General features: G+C 36.2%; 1 protein-coding gene across 2 annotated transcripts in view; it reads left to right on the forward strand.

Annotated features, from left to right (window-relative positions):
- Positions 1–22020, forward strand: part of LOC122630731 — a 169369-nt gene extending 147349 nt beyond the window's left edge. Inside the window, exons 5-10 of one of the 2 annotated variants that reach the window (XM_043815547.1) lie at positions 3022–3465; positions 3529–4157; positions 4255–5962; positions 20812–21004; positions 21285–21404; positions 21660–22020. In XM_043815547.1, the coding sequence (XP_043671482.1) occupies positions 3022–3465; positions 3529–4157; positions 4255–5962; positions 20812–21004; positions 21285–21404; positions 21660–21849 (3284 nt within the window). In that variant the 3' untranslated portion in view covers positions 21850–22020. Of the gene's footprint in view, positions 1–3021; positions 4158–4254; positions 5963–20811; positions 21005–21284; positions 21405–21659 lie in introns of both variants that reach the window. The other variant, XM_043815546.1, reaches the window with a different exon arrangement.
- Positions 22021–25201: the final 3181 nt, after the last annotated feature.

Here is a 25201-nt window from a genome sequence, read left to right on the forward strand (position 1 = left end):
TCTCTCTCTCTCTCTCTCTCTCTCTCTCTCTCTCTCTCCCTCCCTCTTTCTCTCTCTTTCTGGCGTGTAAGTCGGACGACAACAACCCTTCGAGCAGGTCAAGCGTACTTGCGTGTTTGGCAGTCTTCTTTCATAGCTCGTGCTGTTAGCCAGAAGGCTACGTGAGAGGAGAGAAGAATAGAATTTCCTCTTTTATTCCATATTTATGTATTTTAAGTCACTCGTGAATGTTTTCGTAAATACATAAGGTATGTAGATACTATATATATATATATATATATATATATATATATATATATATATATGTACATATACATATATTCGTATAGCCTACAATTAAATTATTTCAATGATCGTTGCTTTTATTGAAAGAGTTGGATTACGTAATCACAATTTGTTCTCGAAATCGATATTTATGTTTGTATTTCAAAAGAGTGAATAATCTTTTCCTTCGATTTCGTTCGTCCGTAGTACGAAAGCAAAAGGGAACAGCTGTTGATGCATATTCATGATTTCTCTGATTCTCATTTACCTTTGCTTTTTCATTCGTTCACGATCGTTTAACCTCTTCGCCTTCGATACAAGACTCGCTTGATATTAAAGTTTGACCTTCGTTAAAGACCGAGGATATTACTTTGAAATCTTAGGTCAAATAGATTTTATTGAGGAAGGTTAAAGAATTCTTTTTTTTTTCCCTTTTTTTTTTCTTCGTATTTCTCATTCCATATGTCTCTTATAAAATCGAATACACATAAAATTCTATTAAATGTGTGTATGTGTACATATGTATATGTATATATATATATATATATATATATATATATATATATACATACATGGAAACGTATAATGTTTATTATACGATTGATTAATATATTTAATTTTGTTTATTCAACGTTTGATTAATGTATTAATGTTATTAAACGTGTTAGAAACGTGTAATTAATATATTGCATAATATATCGAGGAAAAGTTGAAAGTGAACGTAAAGAAAATAAAAGGGGAAACGTCTAGAGATATTTTATAAATATATCAAAAAATTCTGCTTTGCTGTCAGTTTCGTGTGCCAAGTTTATACATCTTGAGGAAAAAGAAAAACCTCGAATGGATAAGACAAAACTCAGCACCGACACCACCATTACCACCACAACACCATCGTCGTGGTATAGATCATATCCTTTTTTATCGTTTGCAATAAGGAACTTTGTAAGTTCGTGAGAGAAAACGAGAAGAAGAAACGTTAAAGAGGAGGAAGAAACTTGGACGAGTATCAAAAAAGAGAAAGAGAGAGAGAGAGAGAGAGAGAGGGAGAGGGAGAGGGAAAATGAAAATACGATTAAAACGACGTTGACGTTCGTTATTCGTTAAAAGAGAAACAGTCTGGTGTAATAAATTCGCGAGTTTATTCATTCAACGTAGACATTAATTTCTCATTCCGCGTTTCGTGATTTCATTGTAGTCCTATAGTTTAAGAACGTGTCAGTGTTAGAATTCACAGGATCGTTAAAGCTTTCGAATAAATACCTACGATTCTTCTCTGTTTATTCAAACGATTCATAAACAATAAGAAAAACAATGACGTATCAAATTTAACGCGTTAAATCGTGATATCCATTTGGTAGATAACGATTCTAGACTCTTACCTCCGAATAAACAGAGAAATAATAGAAACAGATGATAAATATTCAGAGAGATATAATTAATGTATTTTTTTAATGAATATATCAGACCAGATATATTTTGGATAATATTTAACAAGTATTCGATCACAATATACTCTTTCCTGAAGGAAGAGTTTTTTTTTTTTTATCTTTATTGGTTAAATATTATCAGTAAATTTGTTAGGTCGATAATACCGGAACACTCGATAAAATAATAATTTTGATTTATTTCAATGGGATAAAGTTTTTCAATACACACGTACACAAACACATATACATATATATATATATATATATATATATATATATATATATATATATATATAATCTGCAATGGCGTATTCTGTCAGAAGCAGGTTCTCTACCGTTATGGTTTATAGCGTCACCGAGCACTCTCTCCAGACTCCTCGCAAGAAGGATTCCAACGGGTATCCCTCCGTTCGAGCATAATGCGCCCATTATCTCCACTCCTTTCACCTATCACTACTGGCATGGTATATAGAATGCCAAAGGTATAATGTGTACCGGGTGTCCATGCAATTTTGTGGCTCCTCCTAAAGCGATCTATTTCAGCGTCTGTTGAGATGGTGTTTGCGTGTACGTGTGCATGTGTGAGTATGGGTGTGGGTGACGTGATCGCAAACTGAGTGTCATCGGGATTAAGTTATGGCAAGGAAAGGAAGGAAAACAACCGACGAGCCTTGAGTACGATACACGTAAAAGAAAAAAAAAAAAAAAAAAAAAAAGAGAGAAAAAACGAACGAACGAACGAACGAACGAACGAACGAACGAATGAACGAACGAGGGAGAAAGTGGAAGAGGCCAGAAACCATTACCCGTAATATCCCATCGTAGAAGGAAGTGATTTTTAAGGAGAAGAGGACCCATCGTTTCACGGCAATTTCGCTTTCCCTAAGTGTCCTCTCTCACTCTCGCTCTCTCCTTCTCTCTTGCTGGCTATCACGAGTCACGATGAAACGATTATGAAAATCTCGTGTACCATTTTACCTTGCTTCCCTGGTACTACGAGAGCTTTTCTTCTGTTTTTTTTTTTCCTTTTTTTTACCCTCCTTATATACACATACACACACACGCGCGTGCGCACATACGCACCCTCTCATTTAAATTTCAAACTTTCCCCTCAACCCTCTCCCGTCCTGCTTTTTTGTCCTCTCACGATGGACGATAGCCATTTTCTTGTTATCGAGCAGAGAAGTCCTTGTCAAGGCAAACGGTCAATTATGAAAGTCTCGTTGGTCGAATTATCGGGATCATTTGATTGCAACGTTTTTTTTTTTAGCTCTTTCTTATTTTCCCTTTTTATTTCTCTCTTTTCCCTTTTGTTTTTTTTTTTTTTCAGATCCATCTGCTTCCGGGTCGTCTTGCGAAGATGAGATCACCGAGGAACGTTTCACCGGTGCTAGAAAACGCAAGAACAGTTTGCACGCGTCGAGCTCGTTACGCGCTGCTTCAGTAGAAAGCGACAGGCCACTATCGACTGATGGTGTTCTCGTTGATTGCGTTGCGTTAGTTCACCTCGCTGATCAATCCTCTACGGATTCCAATCAACCCGCTCGTCATCCGTCGCCGTATTATTACGGGGATCTCTTCAAAGTACCGGAACATCCGATAAGATCACAGCCGAGTAAATATAGAAAGAGTGTGAGTCTCGACGTGCCCGAGGAACGTTCGAGAACACCCGGTATACCGAAGAGAAATTCTCTGGCGGGTGATGGGGGTCCCTATTCGCCTCATCAACAGCAGCATCATCAACATCAGCAGCAGCAACAACAGCAGCAGCAGCATTATCAACAGCAACAGGGTGGACAGCAAAAAGGACAACAGCAACAACATCCCCAACAGCAACAGCAGCAGCAGCAGCAACAGCAACAGAATTATCAGAACCAAGATCTAGTGAGCCCCACATCGGGGAGCGAGCATGCTGTCCCAGATAGAAACAGCGAGATCCTCTCGTCGTGCATTATCACGGAGTGGGTTCACACACTCATGCCTCCACCTAGGCTGCTGAGCCATGATCTTCCGAGTACCGTTTGTACGTGCGTTGCATCAGCCGAGGAAGAAGAGGATGAGTTAGATCGACGACAGCCGCAGAGTACGCGGCAACAACAGCAAACGCAACAGCATCAGCAGCAACAGCAACAACAGCAACAACAGCAACAGCAACTCCTTCATCATCATCATCACCACTATCACCATCACCATCATCATCAGACAGCACCGCGGAAGTTACGACGTGCCAGAAGAATAGATCCACAACCGATTCTCGTGGAGGACGAGGACGACGTGGAGGGGGAGGACGAGGAAGAGGAGGAGGAGGAGGAGGAGGTGGTGGTGGCTGGTTTGGAGGAAGACGAGGAAGAGATGGCGAGGCAACGTCATCTCTACGAGACAGCCTTCGATTGCAAGGTCAATCGTTCTGACGACGACCTCGACGATCTCGATCGAGTTACCAATCATCCGGTACTGCATTCGCAAGTAAGTCCTACACGATTTGATATATCGCTTTGTTCGATAGTAACTGATAACCACAAGTTATTTCTTCTTTTTTTCTTTCTTCTATTTAATAAACCAGATAAGAAGCAGTAGCGCTTTGGCCGTGAGTCGAACGAGTTCGTCGACCGACCCGTCGAAGCAGCAACAACAACAGCAACAGCAACAACAGCAGCAGCAACAACAGCAACAGCAGCAGCAGCAGCAACAACAACAACAACAACAACAACAACAAATTCCTTACGCTGGTCAACCGCATTCGAGCAAAGACCATCGACGCAAAGTCGTACTTCTCCGCCCAAAACCAATTCCGAGCCGTCTTCAACAACAACAACAACAGCAGCAGCAGCAACAACAACAACAATCAGACAATATTTCGACTCTGTCCCAGGATATCGAATCCCTCCAGATAAACTCGAGCGATGAAAAAACTGGCTCGCCGAGACTTCCTGCGAGAGGTTACACGCCCTCGCCGCCATCAACGGCACCCCTACCCGCGAAATTTCATGGGAATCGCGATCACCTATTGCTGAACATACGCAGCGCACCTAATTTGCCATCCCAACCTGATCATCCACGTTTGAAGGATATGAGACTGCCCGTGAAGTCTACGTTACGTGCCAAGGATTCTCCTCAAAGTAGCGAGGGCAGCATTTTAGAGATCAAGAGCCGACCTAAGAACTTCGTTCAGGAAAACGTCGAGTCATCTCAAGGCCGTCGTTTCGACAAGGAACTCATTCTCGAGTTCAAGAGCAGGCCAAGAGACGAGAGACAACGTCCAAGAAGTTTGATACGCGAGAGCAAACCTATCATGGAGTTCAAGGGTAGGCCTCACGAGGCTGAGAGTGACCTTGCACGTCCAAGAAGGGAGGCCGGCCTTTTGGAATTCAAATTACGTAACAGCAGGCGCAGAGCTGGATATTCTAGTACCGAAAGTATGGCGACCAGTAGTAGCGGCGGTAGCATGGAGTCTTTGAGAAGCAGCACCAGCGAAGGTAATCGATCTACGAGCAGCTCGGAAAGTCGTCACAGTACCAGTCTCAGTTCTCACAGCTCCGACAGCGGTGGTACAAATTGTTATCACCATCATCATCATCAACAACCGTCTTTAACGGGCTTCCTGACGCATCATGCCAATAAACTTCATATACTTTCGCCGATTTCGGACAAGTCCTCGCAGGAGCCAGCCTCTGAGACCTCGGACAACAATCGTAACAACAATTCCCAAAAGGCATCGCCTGAGGAAAGCATTACCACCGAAAATAACGTTATGCTGACCAACAATACCAATACTAACACGAATACGAATACGAATGCAGCCAACACAAATACAAATTCCGTCACGTCTCCCATGGACACGTCCTTTAAAAAGAGACGAACTCCTCAAAACAAGAATCTGATTAATTTAGCTCTCCAATCGTCGTCTTCCGGAGATGCGGAAATTCAAGGCTCCGACAGTGGTATCTCCATCGAGTCCCGAGCCGGTATCAAGTGCAAGCCCTTTGGTTTTCACTTGGTAAAACCCCAATTGGATAACATCAACATAGTCGATAACGAACCGGAACTATCCGATTTGCCGTTTGACATGCCGAAACTTCGTAGACGAAGATTGCTCATGCAACAGGATGCAACAACATCCGGTAGCGCGACAAGTGTCGATTTGAGAGATTTGCCCTTTGACATGCCAAAACTTAGAAGGAGACTTAGGTGCACTCAAAGCACCGAATCTAGTGCATCTCAAGCTTCTTCGAGTTTATCGGTACGCGACGTCGAACCATCTGCTCTGTTTGGTGAGTCATCTTTTTATCATTTAACAAATATAGCGATAAAACGATATCTTTAATATCAACAAAATTTAGGTTTGGACTGTGCATCAATCTCTGTTAAAAAGAGAGAAAAACAGAGAGAGAGAGAGAGAGAGAGAGAGAGATAGACTGAAAAAAAATGAGACGAGTCATCGTAATCTCCTTTTGTAAAGCAAGTGGCTATGATGAAGTTTTATCAGAGGTCTTCTTTTTAAACGATTAGCTTAACGTCAAGGCAAAGCCGCAAGACACTTCGGTAACGGGCTCGTCTCTCGTTAATCAAGTGTCTCACCATTAAAGTGATAAAAACGTCGTACTTTTGGGTAGCTCGAGGTGAGTTAAGTACTCACCAGGACCGAGAGGGATACCGTAATTTGATGCTGATCGTTATGAACCTTCCAGACAGGGACTAACATCGTTAAGCCTCACTTAAAACCTTCAGTACCTTTACAGTACGACCAAATATTTAATGTTACCAACACACCATTTGGTTTACAAGTTTGTGCTGGCTAAAGCTCTTACGTATTATCGTCTTAAAAAATTTTAATTGCCTGTTTCTTTGGGACGGCTAAACGAATAGGGTGGTTCTTTCTCTCTCGCTCTCTTTTTCTCTTGAGCCGCAGCGTTCAAAAATATAAAAGAAAGAAAAAGACAAAAAGAATTTTTTTCAGAAACGATGATATTTCCTAAGAAGGAATTATTCTTCAAAGAAACCAAATATTTCGGGAATCGATGATTCAAATTAATGTTCAATAAAATGTTCAATATAGAAAATGAAATTTTATCGGAGAAGGATAAGAGCATTCGCTATGCAGTTTAGCAAGAAGCGTTAGGTTGCATTAGTCGAACGATTAAGTCTCAACTGTGGTCCAGCGTGTGGTATACCTCACACCTTCTTCCCTCTTGACCCTCACCCTTTTACTCCGTTTTACCTCGAGGCCCGGCGTCACCATCCTCGGAATCGAACGATAGTTTGAACGCCTCTTGTCTACCCTTCTGTACCTACCCTATTCTATCGTTCAACCCCACCAAATTGGGAAAGCTCTAATGCAAGCTCGCGCGCATAGCCATTGCCCACAGGCTGAACTGGCATCATAGAGAAAGAGATGGAGACAATCGGATGTGTGTGTGGTGTGTATCTTTATATATATATATATATATATATATATATATATATATGTATATGTATATGTATGTATGTATGTATAGATAGATAGATAGATAGATAGATAGATGAAAGGGAGAGTCGATCGAGGGGATAGTAAATACCGCAGTATCCGAGTCTATACTATGTTGAGTATGGTGTTTTACGTACCTACGTACGAGTAATAGAGACGGGGAGAGTCAAATGGTACGAAAGAATAAGAAAGATGTAGTAGTGTAACTTAGTACTTCCTAAAGTGTCGATAAAAGCACGAATGCTTCATAAATCTGTTTTTTGCTAACATAAGACGGCCTCTCCTTTCTCTCTTCCTCTCTCTCTCTCTCTCTCTCTCTCTTTGTTTCTTTCTGCTAGACTATGTGGAAACTTGATGTATTATATTTTTCTTCCCTCTTTTTTTTTTTTTTTTACCAATATCGTGATATTTTTATGGCACGGTTAGGGTGCAAAAATGTTTGAGATCATTTTATTAGATTATATTTTTCCTAGGTACTTTGATCTTTCGTTTTCACGATAAAATTTAACATCCTCGTTTAATTCAAGCGTATTTCCTGTTTTGTCTGTAATGGATAACGACAATGTATTTCGGTTGGTGCGACTCTGGTATTGTTACGAACTCGAAACTCTTCGATATCGGCCACCTACGGTCGAGTGAGTTCCGTTTCTCGGCTTTTGCTGACAAGATAGGTGCATAGAGAGAAAGAGAGAGAGAGAGAGAGAGAGAGAGAGAGGAAAGAGAAAGGGATGAAAAGAGATAGTACGAGACAGAGAGAAAGATAAAGAGAGGGTTGAAAAGAGGTAGAAAGAGAGAGGTTCTCGTTTGTTCGTGGCCACGCGGCGATAAATGATAAAACTCTCGGGACTTTCGATAACCACGGACTCGAACTCTCTAACAAACGGCGGGCAACAAAAAACTGGGTGAATAACGATCGATATCGAATTATTGGTGAATGAATACTAAGGGTCATGATGTAATTTATTTTTTTTCGTTTTTTTCTTTCTTTTTTCTTTTTTTTTTTTTTAATAGAAAGGACATATAACGCATACGTACATCGTTTAAAAAAATTAATCCTAATTTTTTATTAAATACGTGTAGACCAAAAAGCACGCATACACACACACACACTTATTGGATTCGATATAAATTAAAATCGCAGAGTATTTCGATCGTGAGAAATTTGAAGTTCGACGAGTATTTTTCTTCCTTTCTTTTCTTTTTTATTTTTTTATTTTTTTTTTTTTTTTTGTAGAACAGAAAGTATTATACATATAACGCGTACGTTTTTTTATTTGAATTAGAAAAAAATTAATCTTAATTAACATTGATCGTTATCGATAATATTTTATTAGATACGTGCAGACAAAGAGAAATGCACACGTACACGCACATGTATCGGGTTTAGTAATTCGAAGATATAAATTAAAATCGTGGAGTAGATTAATCACGAGGAAAAATGTTAAGAAACGATAAAACGAGTCGATAAGAATTCCTAACACGCCGCATATTAACTTTGACGAATGAAGAAATAGAAGAAGAATCGTTTCGTGATTTCCTCTTTCTCGTTCGCGTTCGTTGAGCTTAAGGAACAGTCAGCTGCGTTAGTATCGAAGGACGGGATATATTTCTTCTCGTCTGATGGATGTTGCCCGATTTGGATCCGTAAATTACTTTTTGAAGAGGGCGCGAGCACGAAGAGAAAAACTGGAGGCGAGAGAAAAAAGCTAGCTCGTCGTCGTTTCAGCTTTCAACGTAGCTGTTAGCACGTGATCGAGAACAGATTTCAGTGAGGATCATATATACGATCTTCCATCTTCGTCCCTCCGTAACACATCTTCGCATATTTTTATAAGATATAAGATATAAGGAATTTTTATGGGCCAACAAATCACAACGATAAAATTCAACTTGTCCTGAACTTGTCATTTATTTACCTGTTATTATTTATCGAAACGATATCTTTGAAAACCTTCGATCAATTTTTATAATAAAATATTAGCGACGCTTGATTTATATAATATTTATATCGAACAAAATATTAACATATATAATATATCTGTTCGATCATTTGTTTCACAAAATACTTATCGTTAATTAATACAAATTATCGAATCGAGAAAAATACAAGTGTAAATATTTGAATCTCTAATGAGAATGATAATATCAATTTCGTGTTCCCTAAAGATCGGCAACGTTCGAAAATTTGATCGATCATGTTTAAATCGTTAAAATTTTTTTTTTAAATCCTTCGTTTCAACCCACAATTTTTTTACGCGATATACTCAAGTTAATAATAAGGAGTAAAATCAATAAGTAGAAAGGTATAATGAGACCCTTCATGATATATAATCCATTGTAATACGAAGCAATGATATAAGTACAGAAACTTTTGAAGAAAACTTTCGTATCGGAATATAATTCTCATTTGTTAACAGAGTTATCGACGAAGTAAAAACTTTTAAAATATTATCAGAAAAAGATAGCAAAAAGAAAAGATCTTTGAAGGAAAAGAAAGTATTATTATTTTCTTAACAAAATTTTTCGTAAAAGCGATTCAATGCTCGTTTTATTTTTTTCCTTTATATATATATATATATATATATATATATTTTTTTTTCTTTCACTTTTCCTTTTTGAAGAGTCGAGATGTTGTCGATTATTGTTCTCCCCCTCTCTGTATTCTTTTTTTTTCTTTTTTGTTCGCGTGAAGAAACCAGAGGAGCCAAGTTTCCGACGACGAGGAGGTTGATAGATCGATTCGTTTCTTGCGTTAGCCCGAACGTTGTTGTCTCCAACGTTGTTAAAGGCAAAGCTGCTTTATTAGTTTGCTAATGGCGAGGAAGGGATCGTCGATCATCGTAATCCCATCTTGACCGATCCAAAGATTTAGAAGCGATGACGGAGCACCTTGCTAGAGAACCGATTTGTTCCTCCTTTTCTTTCTGTCTGTCTCTCTCCCTCTCTTCGTCTTCGTCTCCTTTTACGTCTCCTTCTCCTTCTCATGCCTCTTTTTCTCTTCGATAAACTTTCGCTTAGTCATCGCTCGATTTTGCACGAGAAAGAAGAAAATAGATCTGATGGAGAATTAAGAACGTTCGTTGTCGTTCGTAAATCGTCTTATCGTCTTATCATATTTCTAATTAATAGAAAGAGAGAGAAAGAGAGAGAGAAAGAGAGAGAGAGAGTTTAACCAACGACGTATAATAAATCGTTATTTGCTTTAGCATTTATTAAGATTATAAGAAACCGAAGTTTTTAAATGTTAATACGTTATTTGTATTATGACATTTAACTCGTATTAATTATTAAGAGAAAAGAAATTTTTTAATTTGTTTAAAGTAGACGAAAAACAGCTGTATGGTTCGAGTTAAACGATGCTGGTTGGTGGTTGTAATGGTGGTGCTGGTTGTTTTGCTGTGTGGTCCAGCTCGACCAGAAACACCTATTCTCTCTCTCTCGTCCTCTCTTTCTCTCTATCTGTCTATCTTTTTCTTTCTCTCTTTTTTACCTTCTCTTTTTTTTCCGTTCCTCTCTCCTCTCTCTTTCCCTTCTCTTCTCCTCCATCTTTTTATATTTTCAACCATGCTCTGTGACGGACGGCCAGCCCGGAAGGAGGTCGGTTCTTGCATTGTGCTTTCAGACAAAAGCACCCGACTTGCTTGCTTGCTTGCTTGCGCGTCTACAATTCTCTACGATAGATGAGAAAGAGAAAGAGAGAAAGAGAGGGACTGAGCTTAAAGCTCTCGCCACACCGTCTACCTTCTGAGCTCTCTATCTTTACTCTACATATGAACGTAGACACGTAATGTTTGCATATTTGCGTTTGTATCGTGTATATACACATACGATATAAAATGATATTTTGTAAAACGTGTACTTATATACGTATGTACATATAGTATATATACATATACATATATATATATATACACACACACACGAGGATATGTACAATATTGGCAGTATCGGAAATATTATATTACGCTCTACTTACTTCAACTTTGAATTGTTTTCATTTTGACGACTCCGACAATCCGTTCATTTCGAGTGACAAAAATATTCTCTTTTTTATTCCGTCAAGGATGATTTCTTCTTCTTCTTCTTCTTCTTCTTCTTCTTTTTCCTCTTCTTCTTCTTCTTCTCTTTCTATCTCTTTCTATTGCTCTTGTTTCTTTTCTTGTTACTTTTACTTCCCTTAGAAAGTATTCGCTACGAACCAGACGGTATAGTTCTTTTCCTCGAAAGTAGATGGACCGCGTCTTTCGTCTGAAAGAAGAATGGTGACTCGGAAGAACGTAACAAAGTGTTGAAAGAAAGAAGCTTCTTTGAGAGAGAGAGAGAGAGAAAGAGAGAGAGAGAGAGAGAGAGAGAGAAAAAAAAAGAGAGAAAAAAAAGAGAGAGAGACCAAATAAAACCACCTTCACGCTACGTTGAACGTTATTGACCTAGACGAATGGTAAGAGAGAAATAAAGAAAGAACGATAAAAAAAAAAAAAGAAAAAGAAAGAGATAATCGGATAAAGAAATTGTAAAGATCATTATTACCAAAATAATCTTTATTACTACGATATTATCTTTCATCAAAATCTAAATTTACATTCAAAGAACATTCAAAAATAAAGAAAAGGAAAAAGAAAATTGAAGTAGAAAATAGAATTTTTTCCAAATCACTTTTACCTCCGTTAATACGATCATTAATATTATTCAATATGGATATTTGCAAATGTATCTAAGTAATTGGGATACGTTGTGGATTAATCGTAAATAAATCGATAAATTTTGTAAGCGTGAAAATTGATATTCCTACGAATCACGAGATCGTCCTGAGAGGATTTAACGACCGTGAAGAGAGAAGTATTCCTTCCTTAACGTTTACTCCCTATCGCAAGGGTGGTCGTTAACGGGGTGGAAGTGAGAGAGGTAAAAGGGAGAGGGCAAAAACGAAGACGTTGTGCTTGCTTGCTTGCTTAGTGTCTCTCTTCCCCCTCTACTACAGTTCGGTCGGTTGAAGCCAGTCGGAAAAAGATTTGCGAAGTTTCGTGAAATCCCGCCGAAGGATCATTCGTTTTGTCTCTCGTCCTTGGAATTTTTATTGTTCTAACCGCTTGTGCCCTCTCTATACCGTCTTTTCTTTTTCTTTAAACTTTTTCTTTCAATTTTTTTCGACACTAACGACTTTGGCTACTTTCCTGTTTTTTTACTTCCTTTTACTTTTTTTATTTTTTTTTTTTATTTTTTTTAACGATTTAATCAGATCTTCATGCGCGAATTAATGGTGACGTTGTATGTCAACGTGATACGTACAAATAGTAATGTTTAAAGGATCAGGATAACAGTCCATTCATTTTTAAAGACCCTCGTAGAAAGTAAAATTTCATATTGGGTACCGTTTCGTATTTTTATTTTATTTTTTATTATAGGGATCCTGACTTCGAGGACTGATTTTTTCTTTATTTTTAATGATTCCTTTTGATTTTCATGACTGTGATAATAGTAATGTAGTAATGCAATATGAATGGATAGTAATGTAATTTTTTTTTAGAGGATCGAGATATCGGGATAACGTTCCATTTATTTTTAAGGAATCTCGAAGAAAATAAAATTTCATGTTGGGTATCGTTTCACATTTTCATTTTATTTTTTAAATCAGCGATGTTGACTCTGAAGACTGTTTTTTCTTTCTATTTTTAATGATTTCTTTTGATCTTCATGCGTGAAGTAATAATAACGTAGTAATGCAATATGAGTAAATAGTAGTATAATTTTTTTTTTTAATTAAATTTAAATCCTCGAAAAGAGTAATAATTTCATGTTAGTTAAAAGTTTCACGTTTTTATTTTATTTTTTAGTCTAATGACCTTGACTTTGAAGGCAGCTTTTTTTTTTTTTAATGATTTATTTAGAACTTCGTACGTAGGATAATAATGCAAAACAGTTGCAATTTTTTTTCTCTCTTTCTTTATTATTATTATTACTTTTTTATTTTTTTTTTTATTTTAGAGTATCGGAATAACGCTCAACTGATTTTTAAAGATCGTCGAAGGAAAATAAAATTTCATGTTAATTGCCGCAAATCAAGTTTAATCCTAATCGATAAAACGACGTCTCCCTTTCTCTGTTTAACTCATCGTCCATGGAAATTAAATCGTGGAATGTGCGTTGCTACCGCAAAATTTTAATTAACGCGCGTCGCGTTCACGTAGGTGAAGATAGGTGAAGAAGGAAGGGAGTAAAGAGAGGAAAGGAAGGATCGCGAGCGAGGTCATTTGCGTCGTTAAAAATTATAAGGCCGATGAAAAAAAAAAAAAAAAAGAAAGAAATGTTTGCAAGAAACGCTTAAAAACTATTTTAATAATAATACCGAAGTTGAGAACTTCGGCAACATTTTTTGTTCTCCACGAAATCAAAATCTTTGGCTTCTTTTCTTCCCCTTCCTGCTACCCCATTTTCTTTTTTCTTTTTTTTTTCGCTTATATTTTGGATTTTTATTAACAACGTCATCAAAATGCGCACGCTCAACAAAACGATTCGTTTAATAATTCCGACCTTTTACTCGGACGTCGTCGTTGCACGATGTGAAACGTTCCTAGAAATAAAATGTATAAAAGCCAAGTAAGCGGATAATATCGTGCGCTTTTTCCCACTCCAAGCACAACCCTCTTCTCTCTCTCTCTCTCTCTCTCTCTCTCTCTCCCTCTATCTCTCTCTCCCTTTTCATACGAGGAAAATATCGACGCGTAAACGCAAGCAGTAAATACATACATAAATACATACATACATACATACATACATACATGTGTGCATACATACATGCATATGTATGTACGTACATACGTACATTCGCTTTAAGCGCTTTTCGTAGAGCGTCGGTTTCCAAGCATGAACACAAACACACATCCACTCTTATGCGTCCTACGTCGTTGAAGAAATTGCAATTTTGTCGCAGCCACTCGCAAACACGATAGAGAGAGAGAGAGAGAGAGAGAGAGAGAGAGAGAGAGAGAGAGAAGCTGACTGACTCTGTTCGTTGCCGTCGTTAAAATCGTTTGGTAGGTATCCAAAGTGTCACATTTTACGCGATCCAACTCGAGATTTCTAATCTTCAGAGACTCCTTCTTTTTCTCCCCTCCCTTCCCCTTCACTCTCTCCTTCTCGCCCTTCTCTTCCTCCTCTTCCTCCTCCTCTCCTCTTCCTGGATGAAATTTTTAACGAGTGCCAAACGTCGCATCACGCTTTGCAGATATTTTTCCTTCTCTCTCTTTCTCTCGCTCGCCCGCCATTTTTTTTTCTTTTTCTTTTTCTTTCTCTTGCAAAATTCTGCCAGTTCGTTCCGTTTAACCGACGTGAAAATCAGCGTACTCTCCTGACCCAATTTTTCTCGACTTTTCGCCTCGTTTCGTTCGCTAACGGCTTGTTTCCGCTCACGAATCGGAAGGCTACGAAAGCAGCACGCTTCCCTTTTTTCCTATTTTTTTTTTTTTTCCTATTTCTTTCTTTCTTTTTCTCTCCTCCTTCCTCTCTCCTCATTCCTCTTTTTCGAATCACGCGCCACATCATAAATATCGCAATACTACGCTCTCATTCTCTCTTCTCTTACTCTCTTTCTCGCTCTCGCTCTCTCGTTAATGTTCCACTTCTCCTTCCTCTTCCTGTTTTTAATTAATTTTTCCCTTATTCTGTTATTTCTTCCTCGTTAAAATCTATCCATACGATAACAATTATCTTCCTACTCGATTTCTTTTTCTTTTTTCAAGTCAGTCTAACCTTAATATTGCGAATATTTTTTTCTTTTCTTCGACCGAAATTTCTATCGGATAGTAACTATATAAATATCAAACTTTACAACGAAATAATGTATGTTATACTTAATAATTTGTATTAAAAAAAAAAAAAAAAAAAAAAAAAAAAAGAATAAAGAGAAAGAGAGAAAAAGAGAAAAAAAGTTCTATAACAACTTCGTATAACAAATTCATTAAGCATTAACAAATTCATCCTTTCGTAAATAAGAAATATATCGGTTCGATGTCGACGTAAAGTCTCAAGAATAAGTAGGTTTTTGATCCTCCCAACAAATTGTAATTCCGTACAATATATATATATATATATATAGATATACTTTCGATGGTAACAGCCGCGTTCGACTATAGTAGTTCATATTTCATGAGGATCGAGAGGTATCAAGCATTCCGAGCAGGCTCGAAGTGTTTGTTACCACGTCGATAAGGGGATGCTGAGTCCCCTTGCACGCTGCTGTGGTTTCAGACACTGCGAGAAAAGGGAGAGGGTGCTTCTCTATTTCTATCTCTATCTCTCTCTCTCTCTCTCTCTCTCTCTCTCTCTCTCTTTCTCTATCGAGTTTGATCTTGAAACTGGAGGGGGTGTGTAACTGCAACATCTGTTGGCGAGAATTTTAAGATCCGCGTATATTCTCTCACGGGCCTACGCATCTGTCGTGACGTTTTCTCTCTAAGAAAGAAGAAATAAATAAAGAAAAAGAGAGAGAGAGAGAGAAAGAGAGAGAGAGAGAGAGAGAGAGAGAAAAGTTTTATTTTAAAAAGTTCTTTAAAAATGTTCGCAACACGTGTTACATATTACATATTTTTTTTCTCTCACGAAACGATAAAATTTTAATTAATTAATCAAGAACAATTGATTTTGAAATTAATTCGATCAAGAATTGTATTATAATATGTATTTTCTTTTTCCTTATCTTTCTTCTCGTACTTTCCTTTTCTTTCAGAAAAAACGAATAGCGTACAGGTGAATTATCAGATAGGTATGTTATTTTGAATATTTAATTGAGAATAGTAATTGATTTTGCAATTGATTTAATCGTGAATTATAATACGTATACGTGTTTTTTTTTTTTCTTTCTTTCTTTTCTTTCTTTCTTTTTTCGAACGGCATAGGTGCTCGTTATCTTGCGACCAATTTCAAGGCGATACTAATAAGGAACTTTGTGGAATCTCAAGTGGAGGACAAAAAGCTCCTCGGAGATTTCTCTCTTCTTTCTTAGATTGCAAACTTCACAATCTCCATCGTTACTGCGCCTCGTTTTAAACACTCCCTCGCTTTTCTCACTTTCTTCTCTCTCTTTCTCTTGAAACACAAGAAACTTACAGATCAGGGCTTCGCGAAACGGATGCTGGATACAGTATACTATAGTCTTGCTAAAGTACCTTAAGACAGATCTTTAGAAAAAGAGATAGAGAGAGAAGGAGAAAGAGAGAAAAAGAGAGACAGTAACAGTAGGGAATCGTATGCTTCAATTGATAATTATTCTCATAAAGTTCGACATTTAAAAGGAAACCGGTTATTGAAACGACGAATACTAATTACTTCATTAAATTTACCGAGAATTATAGCAGAAGATACGTATTGCTATTTCCATTGTATTATAATATTAATAATAGCAATAGCAAAGTATTATACACTAAACGCATTATATATTTAATTATATTATATTTAAGAGTAAGATAAACTCAAACGTGTTTTTTCTTTCTCTCTTGCAAAAATTGTCTAATATTTATCAACGAGAAGTTATTAACGAAAGCATAAGGAAAGCAGTTGATTTTGTATTTGTAAAGATAAGTTCTACGATTTAAGGGATCAAACGTTTATTACTCCTTTCGATGGAGTACTTCCCAAAGTACTAAATCCTACGTAGCCATAAATTTTATCCCTCCTCTCTCTCTCTCTCTCTCTCTCTCTCTCTCTCTCTCTCTTTCTCTCTCTCTCTCTCTCTATCGTTCGTTTTCCTTCCTTCTCTTTCGAGACAGCAATAAATACGAATCTCCGAGCGGCTGTTTGACTTTCTCGTGTAGGCGGACTTCTCGGCGAAACGAATCGTGCGGCCATACGTCCTGATTTTCACGGGAAATTAAAAGTTTCTCTTTTTCCAATGTAGATTTTTTTCCATCTACTTTTACTTTTACGCTTTCCTTCTTTTTTTCTCTTTCTTTTTCTTCCCTCTTTTTTAATATTTTTTTTTTTACTTTCTTTTTTCTTCCACTTCTTCTTCTTCTTCTTCTTCTTCTTCTTCGTTGCCCCTACTTTTGCTCCTCCTCGTCGTCGTCGTCGTCGTCGTCAGGACATGGAAACAAGGCGACACGAATGCCCGTGAGATTTCCCGCGTGTCCTTCGTGACGTTGAATTTCCCTCGAGACTTTTCTCTCTATCTCTTTCTCCTCGTATCTCCATCTCTCTTTTACTTTCACTTTCTCTTTCTTTATCAAACTCGCGAGAAATACTTTTTGCCATAGACGTCCCTCTCCCTTTTAACCTAGCCTTTTTCACTGTCCTAAGGCGTCTCCGTTGGCATCGAATATCCGTCAGACGAAATTTACCTTCTGTTGCGTAAAAGAATGTGCGTTCTTTTTTTTTTTTTTTGTTCTTTCTTTTTTCTTCTTCTTTTTCTTTTTCTTTTCCTTTCGCGTTTCCCAGACATAGTATTTTTCTATTTTAACAGGCTCTCTCTCTTTCACTCTTTCTCTCTACTAACGATAACGTCGAAATGAAGTTTCATAGTCTTTGTCGAAATTTTAATATCTGTCTTACTAGATTTCCTTCTGTTCTTTTCTTGTGTTTTTTTCTTTTTTCATCATTCATCAAAATTTCGTTCAATATTATGAATATTTTGTACGTTGTACGCGTACGCGACCTGTTAAGAATTTTATTTTTGTATCTTTTTATTTGTACGATTTTCTCATCCTCTTCCTTCGGTTCACGTTTTTAATAGATTTATTTTTTCGATCGTGAAAGACAAACCAAAGAAAAACGATATATTCGTAAACGACGTGACCCGCGAAAAAAAGATCAAAGGATCTAACGTAAATCGTGCGTACAATCTTGATTTGTTATTTAAAAGGCTTAGTCTTTTGGTTCTCTGGAAAAGGGTCGAGAGATTGAGAAAGAAAAACGGTCGTGAGTACAAAGCGAGTGAAAAAGGAACTTTCTTTTTTAGTATTGATAAAAGAAGACATTCTCTTTTTCTCTCTTTTCTTTTCTTTTTTTTTTTGTTAACTTTCGTACGAAACTTTTAAAGGAAACGATCGTAAGACGTATTGCATCTTGTGATCTTGTGATCTCTCAAAGAAACTGAAAGAGAAAGAGAAATAAATTGAGTGTTTATATATATATATATATATGTACCCGTATATATATACATACATACATGCATACATACATACATACATAAATACATAGATTTATATATATTTTTACTTATATATTTACGTAAACGAAACACTTTGGTATAATACGCTTCTTATTTTTTTCTCTTTTTATTTATTTATTTTTTTTTTTTTTTTATTAAGTGCACGATTTTTCATTTCCCTTAGGAGGTTAAAAAAGAGAGAGAGAGAGAGAGAGAGAGAGAGAGAGAGAGAGAGAAAATAAATGAAAGCAATTGATTGAGACGTATCTCCGACGTAGGCGGATATTAAAACAGTCCACGACGGGAAGAAGAAAATAAGGAGCTCTCTTAGGATGTCTTTTACCTCGGAAAAAAACGTGTAGTGAAAAAGAATGTAGGGATGGTTTCCATTAAGGGTTGCAATGCTGCAATGGAAAAAACATTATAGTCGTCTTTTTATCGTTTTTCTTAATAGGTACTTTCGTACGTGTAATAGGAGACGCTTGCCTCAACTCTCTACGTTGCTTCAACTAATGTCAAAAAGAAATAAACTCAAAGAATTTTTACGACGTTCGCGAGGAAAGTTTTTCTTCTTCTACTACTACTTCTTCTTCTTCTTCTTCTTCTTCTTTCTTTCTTTCTTTGATCCTTAATTTTTGCTTGGCTGTTTTTTTTCTTTTTTTTTTTTTTTTTTTTTTTTTTTTTTCTTTTCAACAGTTAATTTATATACACGCTCCGATTTTGTTTAATGTCAGAATTATTTTATAACGTTTCTTATCGTCAATTTAAAAAGAAGTTACCATTGATAAGTTAGTTGATCACAAAAAAGTATGATAAAGTAAGAGAAACTAACTGTAAGAGTTTTGATTGTATGTCGAGGACAAGTAAGACCGAGTACCCTCGCGCTGGTGAAAAGACAATGCTCTCAAGATTTCTTATTTCGATTTCCTCCATCTTAAAGAAGTTCTCTCGACTTTCTTTTCTCTTTCTCTCTTTCTCTCCCTCTCTCTTTTTTTCTTTGTCTTTCCATCGTTCTTAGAACTTTTTACCCTAGAATTTTCTCTTAAGATTTCTGTAGAAATTACGTGCATTGTTGCTTCAAAAACAATACGTCTGCTCGATCTACGAAAACGTAAGTGCTTATTACAGAAAGAAACGAGAGAAAATTTTCGAGTGAATACGATTTAATAACGGGAAGTACAATCGTTATTTTTACAATTTAAACGATACCGAATCAAAATTACATTTATTCTTGAAGAGACAATCCTTCGATTAAAAGTGAAACAATTTTAAGAGAACAGCGCGTGAAGGAAAAAAGAAAGAGAAGGACGGCAATTGCGAGGGTGTGAAATTTGTAAATCGAAATTAGATCAATTTTGTCAACCATTGGCGCGTACGTGTAACACGTGTTGCCTTTCATCGGGAACTAAGGAAAAGAAAAATCACGAGAGAAAAAAGAGCTGATCTAAGTTGCGGTTAGAAGAAAAAGTTTGAAGAGGTTGGTTCCGCGAGGCAATAATCTCATTTGTTCGGTGCAATCTCTTAACGGTTGAATTCTTGGCTGTAGCATGAGGCAGGTAGAAGGAAATTGCTCTGACAGGTGTAACACCGAGTTAGTTTCTTACTTGAGGTTAATGTGTCCCGACCCTATATATCACTCTTTCTCATCTCATCCTTCTTATACATAGTAGAAAGATAGTCGATCTCTACTCTTGTACCTACATATACATTTATCTTAGATTCTTGGAGTAAAATAGTTCAACGAAGTCTACTATCTTCTAACATCCCTCACCTATAGCTTATTTCACCTCACGCACCATCATTTTCGGCATGATTAAACATTAACGAAGTGAGACGGGTCTGCACTCACTGTGATTGAGCTTGTTCTGTTTTATTAAATTCAATTCCGTGCTATATCTATCTCTCTCTTTCTATATACATGTTTGTGTGTGTGTAGATACGCGTGCTGTAGAACGTATAGAATATTCTTCCACTTTCTCAGATCTTGAACAATCTTTCATGATTTTGATTAGAAATGTGAACTCTTGGATCAAGAAGATATTTATTAAAGGAATCCTTTAAAATTTCTATGAATGCGAAGATCAAGTATCCTTTCTCTCTCTCTCTCTCTCTCTCTCTCTCTTTTATTCGACAAGATCACAGGTCTGATATCAAAGCTCATTGAATTGTCTTCGTGTTCGTAGAAATATCCTTTATTACAGAATAAATCTTTAATCATGAAAATTGGATTAAAAGGAAGACGTATAAGAAAAAATTATATATCAAAGATCAAAGTTTTAGAAATTAAAGGCGATAATATTAGAGATATTTGAGAACAACAAATCTTAGTTTCGATTGTAACTTTTAAGGTTTATTTAGGAGAGATGAAATCATCGTTGTATCATACGTATATATGAATGTGTATATATGTATATACATATATATATACACACACAGTATAAAATCCATAGAGAGATGCGATCCGGTGTTTACTGCTCGGCGAGTTTACCGGCGTCTAACTGTCGCGTGACTCATTTCAGGCGGCGGTCTGGCGCGTCCAAAGATGACTCTGAATCTGGAAGCTGGTGGAAATGCTTCCGGGGGTGGAACGAACGTCGGACAACTGGCGTTAAAGAAGCCTGGAGGACTTAGCCTCGGATTACCTTTAGAAATGAATGTTGCAAGAGGATCAGCTGATCTAGTTGATGTCGATTTACCTTTGGAGAGACAGGGGTTGGTTTTGGTCTTCATCGTTCGTTTTTTAATTAATTTTTTATTTTAACGCATTAGCACGTTTATTATTAATAATTATTCTTCCAACGAATTAATATATCAATAGGTTATGTATAAATAATATATAAGGTATATTGTCAAGAAATATATATGTAAATATCATTCGTTATTCGTAGTTTTTATTTATTATGTTTAATATATCGGGTTAATTAATAATGAGAAAACAAAAAAGTTATGATTAGACGTGAAAGATAAAAATAACTGTTTCTTTTTTTCTTAGGTGGTATCATGGTTCTATCACGAGAATCGAAGCCGAAGCTGTTCTCCGACTTCTTCGCGAAGGAAGTTACTTAGTGAGGAACAGCGAATCGACCAAACAAGATTACTCGTTGTCTCTCAAGTAAGTTTGATAATAGATTCCAAATGAAATTAGTTGGCGAGCAAGTTCTATAAAGTATTAGTTTTACGTTCTGTTATTGATCATTTTAATACGATTATCGTTTTAGATAATGACAATCAACGTTTCGCGATACAATGGAATACATAATATAAAATTCGGAATATATAATATACAATTTATTGATAAAAAATATACGTGTGAATATACATACAAATATTTTATTTACATATGTAATTTTTTTGTTTGTTTCAACAGGAGTGCCAGAGGTTTCATGCACATGCGTATACAGAAGAACGAAGAGCTGAACGCTTACATATTAGGACAGTTTAGCAAACCCTTCGAAAGTATACCAGAAATGGTTCGTCATTTCAGCGTGAATCGGCTTCCAATACGTGGTGCCGAGCATATGTGTCTTCTGCATCCTGTTATAGCACAGCTTTTGTAGCGCATCTATCGTAGCGCCGTTTAAATGGAGGCGCTGCCTTTCTCGAGACACTTTTTGATAATTCGTAGTTTTCTTGTGACGAATGAAGTAAAACAAACACAAATACCTCCGGCATAGCTCGATAATGAAATAGGAAGAAAGAAAGAGAGAGAAAGAGAGAGAGAGAGAGAGTCTGTGTGTGAGAAAGAGTGAGAGAATGAGAGATTGAGAGATTGAGAAATTGAAAAAAGAAAACAAGGATGGAAATGCGTTAACTACGTGTGTGTATATATATGTATGTGTATATATATATATATTTATATATATATATACACATACATATAGAGTAAATAACGAAGAATTTTTTTTATAGATGTAATGCAAAAGCACTTATTTTCCGAATCGACGAAATCTTCCAGATCTGAACGTAAAAAATTTGTAGAATATCGTTTTTTACTCTTCCACGTGGAAAAAGAAATGAATTTCTGTAAAATGAGGAATTAGAGACAAGAGGAGTGGGAAAATTGATAGAATTTGAGGGAGAGATGGAGGTATACATATGTTTATATATATTATACGAGATCGTCGAGCTAGACAATAATCGACTCGATTGAAAAGAAACGTAATGGAAAATGGATATACGAGGTTAACAGTACAAAATAATAATCAGCCAAGGAATCTCTGTGAAGAATAACTGTAAAACGAAGGAAATAATTGAAGGAGTCACGCGAACGATATCCATCATCGATCGTACGAAATATTTTCCAGAGCTTCTCAAATTCGTTAACAAATAAAAATAATCGGGGAATTTTCTTCGACGTTTTATTATTCACGAGGATATGCTATGTCCTTTCCGTCTTCCCGTTAAAAAAAAAAAAAAAAGAGAAAAAGAAGAAATAAAAAATAAAAAAATAAGAATAAAAAGACAAATAAAAATAAATACGAAGAAAGGGAAAGCAGCAACATTTGATGAAGAAAAAAGGAAAAAAGAAAAAAGATTAATAATAATAGAAAACAAAGGAATAAGAAAAGAAAAGAAAAGAAAAGAAACCTACCTCCGAACGTACGATCGTTGTGTTGCGTCCATGAAATTAACACGACGACATTTTGGATCGTTGGACAACGAATGAATGTGTATTAGAAAACTGAAAGTTATGGCAGTGATCTTTAACAAAAGGAACGATATGTCTACGTCAAAAGGAATATCGATAGTTGTGAAAGAGAGAGAGAGAGAGAGAGAGAGAGAGAGAGAGAGAGAGAGAGAGAGAGAGAGAGAGAGAGAGAGAGAGAGAGAGAACGAAACAGAGGAAAAAAAGAAAAAAAGAAAAGAAAAATGTGTAATAAAATATATATAAAAAATAATGATCGACGAAGTTGGGCTATAACAAGGATTCTGTTTATTCAGTGATAGATTCTGATTACTGATCTTGTCGTTTAATTTTTAATAAATGTATGAACGAACATCAGAATATCAGGATTTGGAATGAAATGATGAAAAGAAAAATTAAACGGTATCTTTGACAATTGTGTAGATAAGAGGACGTTTTAATGATAATTTCTGAAGTACCCTATTATACCGAGGCTATTATTGTAATTGTAAAAGAATGGTTCCTGAATATCGTGGACGAAAAGAATCGTCGAACGATCGGGAATAAATAACGAGAGATTTTTCATGGTGTTGATATAATTGCGCTTTGATGAGATTTAGAAAGGTGAAGAATGATGCAATGAAATTATTGCAATTTACGGGGATATTTGAAGGACGTTAGATTTCTGTCCTTTATTCTTTGTAACTGATGACAAAAGGGTTGGAAGGAAGGACGCGGATGAAACCGCGATAATAAATGCCAAAGCTTAATCCTAATCGTAATAATAATAATTTAGTCAGAATTTAGTTAACCGTCACCGTTGATAAGTGATTAGACTTAGATCGCTGATTGAGTGTGTCGGTGTGATGTGAATAAGAAAAAAAAAAGGAAAAGAAAAAAAAAACATAAACTCTTTCACGTGAAATCGAATGAATCGAATACGAGAAGATAGGAGGAAGGTGATTTATTTTTTTTTTTTTAAAGGATCAGCGGTCAGTAGTCAGTCCGAATCATCGATGACTCGTATCAGCCGAGTCATCCGTCCGACAATTTGTAATTTTTCGAAAGAATTTTTACGAATGTGATGAGATGAAAGATAGAAGTGACATAGAAAGAAAAAAAGAAAGAAATAAAGAAAGAAATTGATGGAAAGATAGATAGATAGATAGATAGAGAGGGAGAAAGAGAGAAAGAGAGAGAGAGAGAGAGAGAAAGAGAAAGAGAGAGAGATGCAACCGATACATATTTTTTCATGTGATATTAATTTGTTACAGAGGAGAGAATAGCCTAGTTTTACCTGTGATCTGTTATATTTAATTCCATTTTAATCCTTATATTTGTTGCTCGCTAAATATATTGTGCAATATTCTCGTACGAAGAAAATAAAAAAGAAAAAAAAAAGAAAAAAAAAAAACGAAAGAAAATGGGAAAAGGGAAAACCGAAAGATTTATCGTGATCTATTATTATTATCATTATTATTATTATATTAACTATGATGAATTGTGGGGTGAAAGAAAAGATGAGAGGAGAGAAAGAGGAAGGAAGAAATGAAGGAAGGAAGGAAGGAAGAAAAGAAGAAAGGAAGAAGAAGAAGAAGAAGAAAAAGAAAAAAGAGAAAAAGAAGAAGAGGATAAGATAGAACAAAAGAAGAAGAAGAAGAAGAAGAAGAAGAAGAAGAAGAAGAAGAAGAAGAAGAAAAAGAAGAAGAAGAATAACTAGCAGCTTATTCGTAGTCAGAAAATGCAACGACGCGTATCGATTGCGTGCTGAAGATTATATAAGATATATTCGTATCGTCCGTGTGTGAGCGTTACAATAATTTTTCGAAGCGATTCGATTCACGACGGTTGTGAGTGCGAATTTTTGTTAGTCACCAAAACTCTGAGTGATGTTTAAAAAAAAAAAATGATAAAAAACATTCATTAATAAATATATATATATATATATTGATTAGGAAACTTAGGAGATAATTAATTGATTAATCACAATCGATTGGTAGCGAGTGCTGCTGCGAATAAAAAAACCGACCAAATCGCGTTAAAGGCTTGCTTTTTATTAACTATTATAATTCGTCCAAAGTCACGCGGCTAATACTAAGTAAGTATGTACGAAGATACCATAAGTACATACGTATGTAAGTACGTGTACGCGTCAAACTATTTTCTCCTTTACGCTTTCTAACATTATCTAATCTAAACTAACAACTTGATCTAATTTTCGCGAGTACGAGGATAAAGTAATAATACAAAAAAAAGAAAAAAGAAAGAAAAAGTAAAAAAAAAAA

The sequence above is a fragment of the Vespula pensylvanica genome, chromosome 7 (assembly GCF_014466175.1).
Source record: "Vespula pensylvanica isolate Volc-1 chromosome 7, ASM1446617v1, whole genome shotgun sequence".
NCBI classification, from domain to species: domain Eukaryota; kingdom Metazoa; phylum Arthropoda; class Insecta; order Hymenoptera; family Vespidae; genus Vespula; species Vespula pensylvanica.